Here is an 18,231-nt window from a genome sequence, read left to right on the forward strand (position 1 = left end):
TTGCAGTGAGGTGTCCTAATGGAAAATGGTCGCCATCTCAGCGGCTTGACACAAGGTCAAATTTAAGACTCGCGTCTCTGGAAAGGATTTGACAGAGATTCATTCACACAGAGCAAAACGCGCACTAAAAATTCACGCCTGTTGATGTTTAACATTTTAAAGGTAAATCGAAAATGCAGTGAGGGATTGGAAATAAACACATCCATTCCCTTTTCTCGCCAGCCCTGGAAAAACACATTAACACAAACATCTAGTGGATTTTTTTTTTTTACGTTTATTCTGTGATTCTTTTTTATTTTTTTATTTGTCTTAATATTCCTTTTTGGCTTTGATTATCTACTTGGGGAGGGAGTTTAAAAGATGTCCTCAAAAGACAGTGCTGCCTTGAGATGCAAGTTGAATTCAAAACACAAGTCTAGAACGCCCTTTGAAATGAATGGAAATGCCATTAATCCGTTCCAGCCACCCCAACCTCCCCTCCAAAAAATTTGAAAATGATTGACCCAAATTGTTGTAATGTGTTATTTTAATTACAAATGTAGCACTCTACAAAACACACACACCATAATGACATAAATTAGTGGTCAATAAATTAAAATAATTTTTCCTTCACTTTAATGGAAAGGCGTGTCCCCTGTCATTCAGTGCTCAAAAAATTCCATGGGGTATTTCTTTGCATACCTTACTGTAGTGCAGCACATACTACATGATCACAGCCTCACACTGAGGCAGAGGACGCTTGCACCAACGAGCAAGTTAGCCCGTTCCAAGAAGATCAAACGCACAATGACAGTAACCACAGGAAGCCTTCGATTATTGTACGGCTCGACCACAAGCAACTTCTTTAACTGGCAGGCAAAGCGCGGGCGGCACGCCTGGGGATTGACACAACCGTCAGCCCGATAGCCGACCGAGCTTTGTGTGCATATTAGGTGATGACATAATTAAAAGTCCAAAGGGACGAAACCATGTCGTCAACTTCTAATGCCTCACGGAGTCGAGGCAAGTCGCCATCTGAGCCTTGATGGTAAATGGATCGTTTGAAAAAAAAGTTTTACAGCAGCATAAAGTTAAAGAGCACAGCCGTATATATGCCAGATATTGATAATATGTTCATAAATTGGCCACGCGGTAATTCTGTTCAGCCACGACCGTCCGTTTGTCTTGATGATTCCATTTCCTTCACGGGATGAATGTGTACATGTACCAAATGTTATTTCTGTTAACTTTTTTTCTCCTCGGCTTCATTTTGATGCATCAGAAGCCTCCTAAAACCTCCGACTGCATTGTGCGCTCTTCTGACTCCCATTTGGCACAACTACAATCCACATGCCAAACATCTGGGCGGGTGGCATGGCGCCATGCAGCCGAGGCCAAATATTGGACCCATCTCTGATGTGCAGTCATTGTTACCTTCCTCCCTTCACTTTGAATAATCTACCGTTTCCTTTTGTCTGCCATCTTCATTGACTTCCTTTTTTTTTTTTAATGGTGTTGTTTTACAACAGCAGTTGTTAAATGAAATGTTATAATAACTGTAATGGATAAACACCATTTTTATTGCGTTTGCCTGAAGTAATGATAAAGTCAATATATTTTGAAGAAATTTAGCCTTTAAAAAATCTTATTGGCAGTGCATAGGCAGAAAAAAAATACTCGTGAAATTATTTTCAATTTCTCTTAGATCTATCACTTCGTCCTTCGATATCTTCTTTAATGATATGGCCTTTAATTTGTGTGCTGTCATTAGAGCAGATAGTTGCCATTTAACCTTAGGCCAAACATTTGCAATTTGGCTCCGCGTCCGCCTCTGTCTAGTGATCAGTGAGAAGTGCTTTGGATCCAAACAGGCTCTTTAACAACCCACAGTAAAACCTTTATCAGACTTGTTTGCTTGGATGATTCATGCAGAATGAAAAATACGAGCTATCGCCTCCTCCCTGTGTGTTCATAAATGCCCCGTGCTTTCCAGGCAAATATTGTTACCATGGGGTGTTAGGTAAGGGGAGGCACCAAGATAAGTACGCCTGTGAGCGGATAAGTGTGTGCACTTATTGCACCATCTTGTGAATGAAACAAGTGTTGCATGCCTATAGACCACTCGGGACATAACATTCAGCTGTAGTTTTTCTAAAAGTAAAGAAATGTGCATCTTATTAAGACAAATTCACACCTTAGGGTTATTTAGAGTCTTCAAAGAGTTGTTTTAGTTTGCATCTGTGGTATGGGAAAACCCACAAGGAGAACATGCAGACTCCACGCAGGAGGGTCCAGCTCCAAGATTCAAACCCAGAACCTCTCAGCTGCTGGCCACTTGTCCGCCAGCGTGCATAAAAGCTGAAATCCACTTATTGATTTGAGATGCAAAACACAAGTCCACAACTCCAGCTTGGCTTCAGTATTACTATTCATGTGTGTTTGTATATCTTTCACACCCCCTAAGGCTTCCCCATATTTTGTACTGATAAATGTTGAACAAGGATATCATATCAAGCTTCTTCTCTCCAGACATTTCATCTATGTTTAGACTGCATGTGGCCCCAGTCCAACATGAGCAACCGATTTGATGTCTTGGCTCTGATGAATACAAATAAAAAAGGATGGACTGTATCAGGCTTTCTTCAGGGGAGGTTGTTTTCCCAAAATAAATAAATAATGTAGGTGCCGGAGCGATGAGTGATGGAAAGCTTGGGAAATGAAATTCAGTGTAAATGACAGTGGTCCCTTGATTAAACAGGAATATGAGAATGACCGCAGACAAAGAAAGTCAAAAGGTAGACAAGTGCATAAAGGGAGATGATTCAGCTACAGCTTTCTCCTCGCTGCCTGTCTCCTGACACACTCATCAAACGGTGAAGGGCAACTTGAGGTGAAGAGCAAAGCGAAACACCCATTTGTCAGCTATGGCAAAGCGTTCTTTGCTATCTTTAGAGACATTTGTTTAAACCTCCCCCCCTGTCCATGCACCCACACCTCTTCGGTGCCATTGCCTGAAGCTGCGGTGAGGAATAAACAGTCACCACTCCACCTGAAATAGGAAAATAAATAATGAAAGCCAACAATAACCAGTTGAGTGCTTGTAGGTGAAGTCCGGATAGTGACATAACAACAGCGAACAAAAGCAGTAAAATGTAAAAGTTGAACATTTAGTCAAGTCAAGTCAATTTAGTATCAAACAGAGCTGCTTAAGTTGGTTTTGGTTCTATCTTACGTGTAGGACTTTTCACTTAAAAGTCCTTGTAAATTAAAAATGTGAGTGTGAACAGCTGAGTTTACTAAAACTAAATATAATACAAAAGAACCACATAGCTTTGTTTTAATAAAGTCTTTTGAGCTAATGCTAATAAAATTTGGACAGGGTGAAGCAACACATGTAGACAGACAATATAACGGTACAGTATTATTTATGCAAAAAAATTTGTAAATTGTAAAAAAATATTTTTCAAAAAAAAGGAAATTAATGGCATTTCTATTCTTTTCAGTAAGGAATTATGATTTATATGGGTGTTTTGACTCAAACTCATATGTCAAGGCATCACTGTACCTGTATAGGAAATGGACGAATGATTTCTTATTATCTCATCTGGCTGAGCGAAACTGAAAATACATCAGGTAATCCATTCAAAAATACATTAGAGATCTTAACCAGCTCAATCAAAAGGGACATAACTGCTAGCTGATATTCTGAATTCTTTGGAATGGTAAATTAGTGCCATCCGGATGTTGGCCGAGATTCAACTAAATCAGCGCTGAAACTATTATGAGCTGCAAATTGCATTTAGCAACCTAGTGAGGTTACGGCCTTGAATTGAGTGCAGCCCATAGTCACAGGAAGCTGCCACGCATTTCTACCTAAAGATGGAAGTTCTATTTGCTGTATTGTGCTGGAGAGCTCGTTCGTCCATTTCCAACCTGTTATTTCAAGAGCATCTATCGCCGATCCATTAGATGAGTGTGCATGGGTGAGTGGCACAAAAATGGGAGACTCGCTGGTTGTGCTGCTCGCTGACTTCGATGCTGAACTTATTTTTGATGCTCTGTTGGAGCTGACCAGAAAGAGGGCAGGGGGATGACTCACAACTCCCACAAAGATGACTGAAACAAGCCCCGGAGGTTGACAGCATGAGTTCATTTTAATCTATGAAGTGTTGGGGCCCAACGTATGCGGCTTCAAACGGTCAAGTGGGTACAACGCCTTTTTATGGAAAAACCTCCCTCGGAGTGAACGGTGCCAGATTCATCACTCGGAATGATCATCCGATTAATCAGCGAGTCTCAGCGGAATTCCTCTAATGTTTCCTCGTTCATTTGCATTTGTCATGATTATTTGAGGAAATGATCACATTTATCAAGCGTGTTATTCCGCCCAGCGGTAGAATGATGACAAGGCGCTAATTGCAAATGATAGAGCTCGCTTGGATGGCCCTCTGAGAAACTACCAGTGAAATTGAAACACTCAGCTGCGTAATGATCTATGGAATATGCGTGCGCGATAACGTACGTAGTGAGTGGCAATGTTGAAATTGTTAGTTAATGCTCAGCCTGCTCTACTCGGAGTTGTCGAACCTGTCTTTATACCAATCGCTGGTCTCTCCCAGTTAGACGCCAGTGTGGTTATGAAAGTCACAATAGATTTGTGTTTACAGGCCACAGCATGTGATCTCGGTGCGTGCCGCCACGGTAAAAAGTAATCTGCTTGACTTTTGATGAAGGATTATTTCAACCCGGTTTAATCAAGGAAAGATTTGAAAACAGCGAATGGAGCAAACACAACCCCAAAGTCCGTCATTGTGTTTATTTCGGGAGGGAATTTATTCTTGTTTTTTTGCTGAGGGTTAGGGTTACACAATCCTTATGTTTTAAAATGAGATCTAATTTACATCTGGAAAAGAATATCAAGTCAAATTTACATAAGGACAATAAAATCATGACCTTTCTTTCTCACCTACATGTTGATTCGCCAATGTGTTTCTTGGGGCGTTGGTATCGGTAGTCTTTACATGCCAGATACCTTAAAATATGCAGTATCGGTACTTTCCCAACTTACAGAAAACAGATAAACAGAGTCGGAATGAAAAACTATCACCGCTGATGACAAGAAAAGTAATAACCCGACATCTTCTTTCCGCTTCTGTTATGTTTTAACAGCCAAGCTGATGATGACAGAAATTGACCCAGGATTTGTGTATCATAGCAAAGCGACACAATAAACACTTCAATTGCCGTAAACAGAAAACGTAATGAAACATTTTGTTTTTACAGAGATAATCACGCTGAGCTTTGATTGACACTGTTAGAGATGTATTCATTTTGCAGCATAATGAGCAATTTGCATAACTGCTTCATTTTGGGTTGTTTTTTTTTTCCTTCAACATCAACACATATGGAATGATAAGAGACACAAACATTTCTAAGGCAATTACTTGAGTCGATTCAGATGTCATTAATATTCCATGACACAGAACTGTCTCACTGTGACTTGAATTATGCAGAGCTTCTTCACCCTCTGTATGATGCGGCTGCATGTCGCATATAACCCCAAAATCTTCTCTTCTGCTGTCGAGTAAGGACGCGTGAAAGATCATCATGTATATATTATGAAGCTCTGGTCGAATAAACTAATGTTTGAATTCTTAAGTGTGGCAAGCAGAACAACGGGAGCCTGCCCTCCCTGTGGTGTACAAATTTGAATTATTTTGTTCCAAGTGTGGTGAATCATTTGTGATTCAGTATATTCTCTTGGGTAATTTTCTATCTTTTTTTTTTTTTTTGGGGTGTATATTGGGGTACTCCTTCACTGGTGCACTTTTGTCATCGTCTTTTGATCAGGTTAAGGAGAAATGATGACACCGTCTTGACTGAGTTGTTAAAGATTTATGTATTTTGTCACGGTAAACTGATTTATTTATATTTTTTACTTGCCTTTCAGGAGCATCTGCTTTAGGTTTCTTGTTTTTAGTTGAACTTACTTAGTGAAATACAAAACCTCTATTTTTATTGGATTTGTACCAGTTAGTAACCGTTTTTGTTTAATCCTCATTGAGCAAAGACCCGTGTGGGGAAAAAAAAAACACGGGAAGCTCACAAAAAAAAAAAAAAAAAAAAAATCTGGAATAGGCAAAATAATTGGAAGACGTTACCATGGTCTCAGGGGGTATCGTGTGAATATATCAAGGTCCTCCAGTGCTGAGAGCAGACCTCGGGTACTTGGTTGTGGCACTTTTCAGCATTTCCAAAGCAAAATCCTCCTTCACCTCTGTTGCCCGTTCCATCAGACGAAGTCCGCCTGCTGGGCTTAAGTGTGTCAATGAACGGTTGAGAGGATCAGCGATAAGTGAAGCTTACCTCCCCGGCAACTCTGCAACAGCCAAATTGAGATTAAACCATTTCAAGCTAGCAGCACATGTCAGTCAGACTCTTTCTAGAACTGGTGGGGCTCACAACCTCTCTTCTAATTATCCTCACGAGTAATATAAAGGAAACAATTGAAACACAATTTATAGCTGTCGCGAGGGCCGTAACGCAAGACTGGGATGTTCCCCGCCCTCGTCTTGAAGACCTTGGGACACTCCAAGGACATGCATGCCTCCCTAGTAGCAATACTAAAAGTCCAAAATGCATCCCGAGCCTGTTATTATGCTGAACGGTTATCTGAATCATATTCTACGAATCCATTTCCTATGTAAGCAAACATTTGCTCTCATCCTTTATCCAAACTACAAACGGTTTAAAGGGCACAAAGCAATTACTGTAAACAAAAATGCATTTTCTCACCTTTAAAGCCATTCATATTTCCTTCTGTAATCATTGTGGTGAATATGCCCAGGCAAAGAATATACGCTTGCAACCTTGTTAGATTTATTGTCACTGGTGTATAAATAAGATTTCTTTTTGTTGGTTTTCAAACAACCTTCATTTCTGGTCAGCACATTCATTTGGCGGATTTGTTTGATCTTAAAGTAAGACGTCCATGTTTAGAAGGCATCGGTATGACTCTTTAATATGTCCGCCTGATTGTCATTTGTGTCTCTGGGGTCGAGACAATTCCTCTTCTTTCATTACCAGTCAGCGTTTTCTTCAATAAATGAATCCAATGTATTTTGCTCACTCTGGTAATTGATGCCTTATTTATCTGCAAAAAAAAAAGAAAGAGGGGTGGAAGCTATTCATACAGGCTTCGTTGGTTTAATCACTGCTAGAAACGTGATTAGGATCGCTTTCCCGAGGTGATTTGAATGCAGGTTGAACTAGAACAACACATCCACTATTTGATTGTGCAAATAAATGAAGTAAGCACATATTGAAACAATAATGGGATGTAGTTGATCTGTTTCAGGATAATAGAAACTGATACTATACTTGGTGATTGGTTGTTTGGTGATACCTGATCACCTTCAAGGTTTTATGGCGCATTTACCCATATATTTATCTTTTCCGATATATACGTCATGACGTCCAGCAAATCAACTTTTGAAATGTAATCCTCTCTATATTTCATTATGCCAGCCTTGTGATTAAAAGCAAATGAAATTGTTTGAGGGACTGGATAATGACTCCCTCTTACAAAATGATATGCACTTATAAGAAGTGTCATCATGGCCATTTGTTATCTCCAGCGGCATCATAGCCTCTGTCAGGGAACACGGCTGGCTACAAGGTACCGGCACGCCAGTGAACACACGGAGCGAGAAATGCACTGCAAGCACAGCAACATCAGTTTTATTTTACTGTGATTTGCTGACATCAAAGTTTGAAGGAACATGAGTTTACCTGATTGCTTTTCCTGCAATTTACTGCCATGTTTTTTCCACCTTCCATTTCTGTCTGGAACGAGAAATCCTGTTTGTTCCTTATCATAATACAACATAGCACAAGCTTCTGAAGTTACAGGCCGCTGATAAGGTTTTATACGATGACGGCAAGGGGTCCAATTAAAATTTTACATCCATAGTGAGCAGTGTGGAGACTCTAAATGTTTATGGCACATGACAGGATTTGATCTTATTTATGTTCTACGCTCAGGTCAATCTCGTTCTCGTCACAGGCTTGAATTTGTCAAGCTCACGTTAGCTTTTGTTTTCTTCCAGGTTTACACCAGATATGGGAAATGCTACACCTTTAATGGGAACAAGACCACATCTAGGAAAACCAAGCAAGGTGGAATGGGAAATGGGCTGGAGATCATGTTGGATATCCAGCAGGATGAATATCTGCCGATATGGAGAGAGACGAGTAAGCCAGCAAAACATTTGTGTCCAATGTAATGATGTGAAAATGAAATAATAATGTGCATTGTTATTATTTTTATTTTTATTGCAACCCTTAGTGCCAGAATTTGTGAACTGATGAGAAAAATAAATGTCAATCAATTGACTGACAATTGTTGGTATTCGAGTGAACACTTTGAAAGTTATACATAATTCAATACACGTGGCTGTCTTCACTTCGATTTCAGCCAAGTTTGATTTCAACCGACGAGAAATAATCGAAAGTGCGGTGAGATCGCCAAGGTCGATCTCCGATACGTTGGAATTAAAAATACCGTCTAATCAGATTCAGGGTTAAATTGTGTCATCATTAAAAACAACACCAAAAAAAATTGTCTGGTTCCGATGTGCTTATCGTACATGGGAAAATTATTCCCATTTATAATTCACATCACATTTTCTTCATTCTGTGAATTTCCCATGCTGTGCCCTTGCTCCATTTTGAAGACGAGACGTCTCTGGAGGCCGGAATCCGAGTTCAAATCCACAGTCAGGACGAGCCTCCTTACATTCACCAGCTGGGCTTCGGCGTCTCCCCAGGCTTCCAGACCTTTGTTTCATGTCAGGAGCAAAGGGTAGGTCTTTATCTTTATCATCTTCAAGCCCAACCACAAAGAGCATGGGAGCCTTACTGATTTCCTGCCAGCTGCCCGGCTAATAAATCTTTGTGCTCAGCTGACATACCTGCCCCAGCCTTGGGGGAACTGCCGCTCCAGCAGCAAAGAGAAGTTCCCCGGATATGACACGTACAGCATCAGCGCCTGTCGCCTGCTCTGTGAGACCAACGAGGTTGTGCGAGTGTGCAACTGCAGGATGGTGCACATGCCAGGTATGATCACACGGAGCTTTTAATTACCGTATTTTCCACACTATAAGGCGCACCTAAAAACCTCCGATTTTCTCAAAAGCCGACAGTGCGCCTTATAATCCGGTGCGCCTTACATATGGACCAATATTGAGCCACTACAGCAGGCGTGTCCAAATATATGGATTTATATATGGACAAAGTTATAAAATGGGCCATTCATTGAAGGCGCGCCTTAAAATCCGGTGCACCTTATAGTGCGGAAAATACGGTATCTTGGCTATAGATTTATACTGAAGCATCAAAAACTTTTCTATTCGGCAACATATTCCGTAATACTACGTATGAATGACAGGCAAGGTTGGATTAAGAATTTAATTAGTAGTCGCCGCTTCCATTGGAATATTTGCATTAGTCAATCCATATCCATGATATCATGAGGCACGGGCAAAATAATCCATCTGCGTTTTGGCCCACTTGAACCCTCCGAGGACGGATGTAATTTGCGCTCTGACCTTGAGCTGCTCTACATGGAATGGAATGCTCTTCAGCTATGATGGCAGCTCTCATTCAGGTGTCAGTCCTGATTAACATCTCAGTGAATTTCTCAACCTGTCGCCCGGGCAGGCCATCATCAATTTGTGCCATTTATTTTTACGGCTTCTAAGCGCAGATTGCAAGGTGAGTGGTTATGTTCTTTTCGTCTGGATTTAAATCAAATTCTAATATGACCACAAAAAAAAAATCTGAGCTCTTTAAGGAGCTTAGCAACTCTCGGAAGTTGACTAATAGAGATGATTGTGATTAAATAAACAAGAGAATCGATATTAATGATTGAATTATGAAAATTTTGTAGAAGACTTAAGATCCGACGGGCAAAAAATAGCGAAGTCGGATTGGGAAACGCTGTTTGCAGATTTTTTACCCCCTATTGATTACCGATTTTTCATTTTGCCTAATCGTCTGGAGGGTACGAGTGAGACGCCGGTCTGCCAAGCACCAAATTAAGTGTCTAGACTTGCACAGCATGTGTGTCATCAACACTATTGCTAAGAGTCGGGCTACTGAATGTAAACTGTGTTGAAGGAGGCTGCACTGAAGCTCTAGAAAGAACACAACCACAACAATGAATTTAGGGTACAGTAAAAATATGATACCAGAAGGTACATGCATCACTGGCCTTTTGACAAAGACTTATCACTTGCATAGGAAACAATGTTGCAAATCATTTATGCGTTTTGGACTGTAACATCTGGAAAAAAATTATAGAAATAAGAGTGGACAAAGAATAATAGTTCTGCTTTCTAATATTCCTCAGGGCCCAACTATTACATTATGCTATGACAGCTGCACCATTCTAAATGCTGGTCCATTGTTTTTAACAGCGGGAAATCAATTTGCGACCTAAATTATAAATGACTGCTGCCTTGCGCGACAGTCCGTGAGAGAAATTGCAAGATCAACATATTTTTAAGAAACTGCAAGAATTGAGCCCCAGCTACAAATGAATAAGATAACAAAGAGAAACATTTGAATTAACAAATTGCAAGCAATAATCACTTGAGAGTTCCCAGTGAGCTGCAGCACCGCTTTTTCTGCTTCCCACGGTGATGTATTGCATCAGGAATTTGATTTATTATAGATATCAGCTTTAATAAATGCAGAAGCTTTGCTTCGCCAGCTTTGGGAAAGCGAGTACGCACAATTTATTGTTGAATATTAAGAGGACTCAAATTCCTTTATAGGACTCCTGAGACCAATTGGCTCCAAAGCTTGTCAAAAGAGCGCGAGGCCAACTGGTGAATAGAAAGTCTTTTTCAGTCTCAACCACACACACACACACACACACAGCTGTTCAAATGTTACAGCGCTGACTTTTTCATTTTTTACCCAGTAAACAGGATGTGGAAGATAATCCTGTCTTGCACTTGCAGTGGTTGTGGCCCCACTTATAGCTTTGTTTGTATATGTCGAAAAAGCTGTCGTGCGCCATCTGTTCACTAAAGCGTACACTTAGTGACTGGAATATACACACGTTTAATTACCCCTTTTAATTCTCCAGAGTGTTCTTAGGTCCCTTTAAAGGCACTTTATAATCACAGTTGTTGTTTTTATTATTATTGCACTGTAGTTCGTAGGAGAGCTTTGCAAACTATGTGCAGTAAATATGACGTTGTGTTGACTTTGTTTTGATCGGACTGAGTTTTGTTTTATGTTTTCTCTGTGTCTCTTTTTTCATGTCTTGTCTGTCTCGTTATGTTTTTTGTTTCCGCCTGTTCTTGTTAGCCGTTGTCATTTCATGATTCCTCTTGTGGTGTTTTGATTTATTTTTGTACTTTGAATAGACTTAAAATATTTTTGATTTGACATTCCTTGCTGTTTGCTGGCTTGTTTTATATTTGAAAATAAAGTTCCTTTGAGAGTCCCGCACTTAGCGCTTCTAGCTTTTTGCCACCAAAACTCTCAACCTTGCCAGATATGTGGTTGCGCTGAAGATGGGTGTTGTAGTTTGAAGTGACTACATCGAGTGGGTCTGATCTCAGGCCATCACGTATAAAGGTTGCATGTTCTCGCTATATTTGACCTTTAACCCACATTCCAAAAACTTGCATGTTAGATTTATTGAATACTCTTTGTGAATAGTTGTCTTGGAAAACTCAACACAAGCTCAGAAGGAACACACAAGAAAATTTAAGACTAGATTTGTACCCCCAACCTCAGAGCTAACTACTCATCCACTGTTCCCTTTGTCATCAACTTGGGGCAGATAAAAGATTTCTTTTCCCCTTTTTTTTTTTTTTTTTTATAGTAAACAGCTGCCCGTGGTTTCTGAATATATCCAACTTGAAAGACTTTTGTCTTTGAAGCGGTGACTTTTTTGTTTTGTTCTGTTCGTCTCATCAATGTCGGCCGTGACATTGATGAGAACAAATGGTCTAGAAATTGGATGCGTATAAGTTAGCAACGTGGTCCACTTATCAACTCTTTTAACATCAGTCTGATAAAATAAAAGAATGGACGAATAACTACTTAAATGTGTAATGAAGATAAACAGTAAAGAAAACAATATATTACAAATGCACATTTTGTGACGTCATCGTCCACGTTTCTTTTGGGCCTACCACCATTAGAAGCAAAAATGTGTTTTCCAAGATTTGGTTGCCACAGAGTTAATATTTTAGTGTCTGGGTCTATTTCTATATTTGGCCGAGCACCTAAAAAAAAAAAAGCTATTAGGCCGTTTTTGTCCTGTGACACGTGGACAGCTCATGGAAACTCGCCATGGCTTTTGTCTCCTCAGACAAAATGGCTGCCCTTTTTACAAAGTGTTATTCAAGACTCATTTCTTTTCTCGCTGATAATTGTGCTACATTGTACAAACAAGACATAATGTGAGCGCGTAAAAAGTCACAGAGACTATCTGACGTCATTTCACTCTACATTAATCAACACACCTCATAAAGAAGCAAAACAGCAGAAGTCTGCTAATGACTTGTGCCGCTAATGAATTCCCGCATTTGATAGACTGGCCAATGTGTTTTCTTCTTTTTTCTAAGGACGTTTTTTTCTACACACGCATGCTTCATTTCTCTGCGACAGCCACGCTCGCTGGATGCAAGTCATCCTCGGCGTGTCCTGCCTTCATTGGGAGATGAATGATAAGCGACGCCTTGTTGTTCACAGCCGTTCTTCCTCATTGCGGTTGACGCGGGTCACTGATCATTTTGGTTGTGATTGATCAGGCTCATTATGTGCTCTCCTCTCTAGGAACCGCTGATATCTGTCCTCCGAATAAAATCAACTGTGTTGACAAAGCACTTGGTAAGAAACAATCTGCCTTCATTTCTTTTCTCATTACAATGCACCACAATAGGTACAATGCAAAGTTTTGAAGATTGTTTTTTTTTTTTCTTCTCAATAGAAGTAATACCATAACCGGAGGTAATCTAAAGATCTTGAAATGACTTCCCATTGTGATTTTGTCACTTTGGAGTGTGATGGCGTCCTTTGTTGAATTGTTAATATTAAACTGATTCGTCATTTCTACGGCGTCTCGTCCATCTTCCATCTCATCTCGCTCTCCTTCCGCCAATATTGGTACAGAACAAAAGTGCCGCGCTTTTCAATGGCATTAATGGAGCGGTATGAACGATTTTATGCTAATGAGCACACATGCGTTGATATAATTATACTTTTTCTTCTATTTGAGCCACAAATTTAATTATGCCTCTCATCACTACATTTAAAACTTATTGAAGGTATTAAGAGTGGCTTATATCCATATGGGCCACACTCATGAATACAATTATATGAATTATCCACAGTTAATTCAAGGTAATATTTTGTAATATCATTTTCATAGAGGGAAAGTTCCTTCGTGAGAAATCTATGCCATCGTGTATAAAAATAGATGGCACACTGTGAATCATTTGTTCTCATCTCACAATGTTGCAGCCCAGCTCCAGAAGACCAGCGGGGACACCTGTCCATGCGAGACGCCTTGTAATCTCACCCGTTACGGCAAAGAGCTCTCCATGGTCAAAATCCCAAGCAAGGGTTCAGCTCGCTATCTCTCCAGGAAATACGACAAGTCCGAAGACTACATCCGGTACGAGCGCTCCAGAGCGACAAACTCGACAGAGTGAGAGCGGTGATGCGCTTCTCATGAAACTGATCATTAACTCTGACCTCGAGTTTGTGGTCACTTGCACGCAACATAAAAGTCGACAACACAAAGTTTATTATCGTACCTTGACTTTTTTTTTTTTTATCAGCCATTTGTGTTTTTGTGAGTTAACAAGATAAGTGGCACTAATATTAGGACTGCAACTAACAATGATTTTAATCATTGGTTAATCTGTTGATTAATCAATGAATCAGGTTTTTTTCTGTCACTTGGTGCAAAGACAGAATTAAAAATTAAAAATGCACCAACATTGAAAATATGAAAAAGTGTTGATCACAGTTTTCCAAAGTAGTATTTTTTTCTGATCTGATTTGCGTCATATTATGTTGTGATTTGCCGTATTTTAATATTCTGACTGTTTTTCTTAGAGACAATTTTCTGGTATTGGACATCTTCTTTGAGGCGCTCAACTTTGAAACAATAGAGCAAAAGAAGGCCTATGACGTTGCGGGTTTATTAGGTATGACTTCCGCCACCGAAAAAATGTATGTATTACAGTGGTGCCATGATATATGAGTTTACGTCATTCTATAATTGGGATAAATTGACTGCCAGAATACAATGCTCTGCAATTTTTGCCTAACAATCAAAGCAAAAAATAATAATTCAGCGAATGACGGCTTTTAATCATCTCGAAAAAATGGTCAAGTCAGTCATATCTCAAGGTACCACTGTTGAGGAAATCATTTGTGAAAATATTAGAGAAAAATTTGAATTTTTTATTGCGCTGTTTTTAGGTGACATTGGTGGCCAGATGGGTCTTTTCATTGGAGCCAGCATCCTGACTATCTTAGAAATACTGGATTATATCTATGAGGTATCTGATTCAAGTTTGCATGTTTGCCTTTTGCTGATTAAGTCTGAATATATAAAAATAACAATATTTCGCACATGAAGCAACATCATGATTCATATCACACAAGATACTGAAGCATAAAATTATATTAAAACTTAGCTAGTTCATGCTAGCCTTCCCCTAATTTTGCATGATTTAGAAGAAAAAAAAAAAAAAAACACTGGCAGGCCCTTTGTTGACCTCGATCCAGCGGGCCAAGACAAAATGTCGCCCCAAATTCCCCTCGGACTGATTGTCATTTATCGTGCAGTCTGACTAATGTCACGCTGCCTGATTAAATGAGCATATCGGGCCCCCAGACGCTCGGGTTGCATATCCAGCATGTCAAAATCAGATATTTGGACCACGTAAGCAGTAAGAGTCGTTCCAGAGACAAATGTCTGAAACACAACAACTACAAGCACTATAGAAAATGATAGATGGATGGATTATGGATGGAAAATGGCTACTTACTTTCTACTTGGGTATTAGTGTCATCATCTCAGCTTTTGCTCAATTTCTTGCACGCGCTCTTCTCATCTCAGTTCTTTTAGTGTTTGCTGTTTTCATGCAGGTCTTCAAGCAGCGGCTACAACGTGTACTGAGGCCACAAAAAGAGGAAAAGAAAAGCAAGCCGCAACCGCAGCCTGCTACTGTTGCAACAGTGGGCCTGGAAGAGATGAAAACAGAGGTCCGGCACATTCTGTACCGCTGCGCTTCTTTTCATGTCGTATCTACTTCCTTCCCCGTGGCACGATAATTCTTTGGAAACGGGCCTTGATGGGGAAATCTTACTTTTCCACTTCTGAACTAACGATATGCAATGCTCTTCATTCATTACGATCATTTGCCTCAGAGGCTGAACTTGTTTATTGCAACATTTTTATTTGGATGTTTCTTAAATGGCTCGAGAGTAAGTTCTCAGTTCCAGTGATGAGAACCACTACATTTGCCCACATCTGGTTTTTTTTTTCATACGATATTATTTGTGTTTCTTCCTTTTTCCTTTCCTGGTTCAGTTCAGCTTTTTTTAATTGTTTATGGCGCCCTTTCCCAGGTGATTGCTTTTTTCAGTCATCATTAAATTAATCGATTCCTAAATTTATGCAGTGCTCCATTCTCTTCTGTAATATAATTAACTTTGCATGGGAAAAAAAACAAGCGTTATTGATTTTTTTTTTTAATGCAAATTAGCGGATGTGATGTTGTCGGGACTTGGACAAAAGTTTTGGGACGATGGACCAACACACAGCCATGCAGACACAAAAAAGAAGACTCCATAAGCGGCAGTAATATTAGCTCTTTTCGCACAGGATAAAATATTTGCTTGTAACTGGGAAGTACAAACAGAATGAAGCCAGAATTAATTGTGATTTAAATTATTTTCTGTGTTTTTTAACAGGAGCCCAACGCCGTGACGCGGAATCACCCAGAAGGGGCGTACGCCAACACGATGCTACCCAATCATCACTACCATCCTCACCATCATCACACCGGACATCACGGACCATTTGAGGACTTCACGTGCTAGATCCAACCATCCTTTCCGTAATTTTCTTTGCATTGACAATTGGAGGGAGAAAAAAGCAGTGTTTGTTGGAGGAGAGACCTTCTGCATTAAAGCGCCAGTTCTTTGCTGCCATCAGTGAAAAGCTCCAGCCAAAGTCCAACACCAAACTTGTGATGCTAACAAAGCACTTGTATGTACCGTAAGTAGGCACAAAATGGACACTGCGTTTTGTTTGCTTGTTTTGTTTTATCAGGATGGGTGGAACCCCTTTAACTTTGTCTTGCTTCAAGTGAGAAGTCTGGCACTTTATGTTGACGGTGCGTGTTTCCTTTCCCGGAAGGAAACGAGCGACGACTGCATGACCACTTGATGCCGTTTATATACTCCCCAAAAAGGACAGTATGATTTATTTTATTTTTTTTATTTTGTGTCAAAGCCATCTTAATGTTTTTTTTTTTTTCCTTAAGCTATTGCCCCTTCATGGAGTACACACTGTAGCCTATTGCTGCATCAAGTCATTGAAACATTATAAAATATCTAATCATTTAAAGAGATACTATATGTTCTATATTGTATACAAGATGAACTCTAAAGTAAACAAAGCTCTTTTGTGTTAAAGTAATTCAAAGAGGTTATCAAAGTGGAACTGATTTTTCTTTCTTTAAGATTGAAGTGGCATCTTTCCACATCATTACACATAGTTTATTTGTGGCAAAGGTGTTAGCGAGTAGCATTGTACATTGTAACATTAACATTGTAAAAAAAAAAAAAATAACGAGAGAGATTCTGTTTTAATGGTTGTTGTTTATAATGCATTACTATATAACTTAAGTAATTCTTTTGTTATTTATACATTTTAGAGAAATAATTTTCTATGCGATCATGATTGTAGCAATTGCTGTACACTGAAAATCTACTGATGAAGAAAAATATCAATACATTTGTACAGGTAAGAACAATGACTATGGATTGTGGACATTATTTCCCATCTACGTTTTGTTTTCTACACGCACATGTATAGTGGAACCTCAAAAGTGGAAGAGCCCCCTGAAGTTGTAAGATTGGGGATTCAAACGACCAAAGTCAAACAAAACGGCAGTGACCATCAAACTGGAAATGGAACTGATTGTAACAGAAGACGGTGCATCGCTGGCAGACAGAATGTACGTAAAAATCGGTCGGTTCCGTTTTTATGTGAAGAGACTCGCCTCTCAAGCACAAGCAGAAACTTTCTTTTTATATTTGCAACACAAAAGTAAAATTTCGCTGCATCAGTGTTGTCAACATTAAAAAAAAACATTTATCATCAAATTATTGGTTTGGTATTTACCATTATTCATATTAGGCTTCTTCTTATACTGATGCGGCATTGGAATCTTAAAAAATGACTGAAACCTGAATTATGTTCAACCTTTAGAGGTTCCACTCTACATTCTTACCTGACCTATCTAAAAAAAAAGTCCAGCGAATTTCAAGGAAGGAACTGAGGGTGTATGTGTGTACATCTTTAATGAGCACATTTTACATGATTGCGAAAAAGATGATTGAGGATCAACTTTTTTTTTTTTTTTGAAGCAGCAGTAACGGTAAGTTTTTTTGGGGGATCTGATCAATGTTGATGTGGAGCGCCAATGACAATCATTGTGACCTTCAGAGAGAGCTCTGCATTGCTTTGTATCAGAATTTAACCAATTTGAGTACTGGAAGCTTGTAATAAATGTTTCTGTAATCTAATTTAATTACGGTAATTTGAAGACTGCACACTTAAGATCATTTCTGTATTAAAATTTATTTAAGCTAATTTGAGCACATAAATAAATATGTTACTAATTTTTCCAAGGGTTTTAGTCAGTTTATGTTTTACAGTGAATAAACAATTTGGGTAGCGTCTCTTTTTCACTAGTGTCAAACTAGAACGTCGCTCTAAGAACCAAAGCACGTAATTTTTTTGTGATCAGAAATATTAAACAGGTTTAACATTCTGGATTATTGTCTCTGAGCATTTTCCAAGCAGATGAGATAACGCTGATGACATCAAGCCAAGCCCTTAAAATGGACTTTAGCGATTCAAACTTCAAACTAATCAGTTTAGCTTCAGAGATCTCAGGGTTAATAGGGGTTTTTAAG

General features: G+C 39.3%; 1 protein-coding gene across 1 annotated transcript in view; it reads left to right on the top strand.

The window, feature by feature from the left end:
- asic4a (acid-sensing (proton-gated) ion channel family member 4a) overlaps positions 1-17,938 on the top strand; it is a 58,445-nt gene extending 40,507 nt beyond the window's left edge. Inside the window, exons 3-11 of the mRNA XM_049729193.2 lie at positions 8,088-8,232; positions 8,715-8,842; positions 8,943-9,096; positions 12,841-12,894; positions 13,528-13,681; positions 14,128-14,219; positions 14,497-14,576; positions 15,169-15,285; positions 15,997-17,938. Coding sequence (XP_049585150.1) covers positions 8,088-8,232; positions 8,715-8,842; positions 8,943-9,096; positions 12,841-12,894; positions 13,528-13,681; positions 14,128-14,219; positions 14,497-14,576; positions 15,169-15,285; positions 15,997-16,125 — 1,053 coding nt within the window. The 3' untranslated portion in view covers positions 16,126-17,938. The remainder of the gene's footprint in view (positions 1-8,087; positions 8,233-8,714; positions 8,843-8,942; positions 9,097-12,840; positions 12,895-13,527; positions 13,682-14,127; positions 14,220-14,496; positions 14,577-15,168; positions 15,286-15,996) is intronic.
- The last annotated feature ends 293 nt before the right edge of the window (positions 17,939-18,231 follow it).

Source organism: Syngnathus scovelli, chromosome 8 (assembly GCF_024217435.2).
Source record: "Syngnathus scovelli strain Florida chromosome 8, RoL_Ssco_1.2, whole genome shotgun sequence".
Lineage (NCBI taxonomy): Eukaryota > Metazoa > Chordata > Actinopteri > Syngnathiformes > Syngnathidae > Syngnathus > Syngnathus scovelli.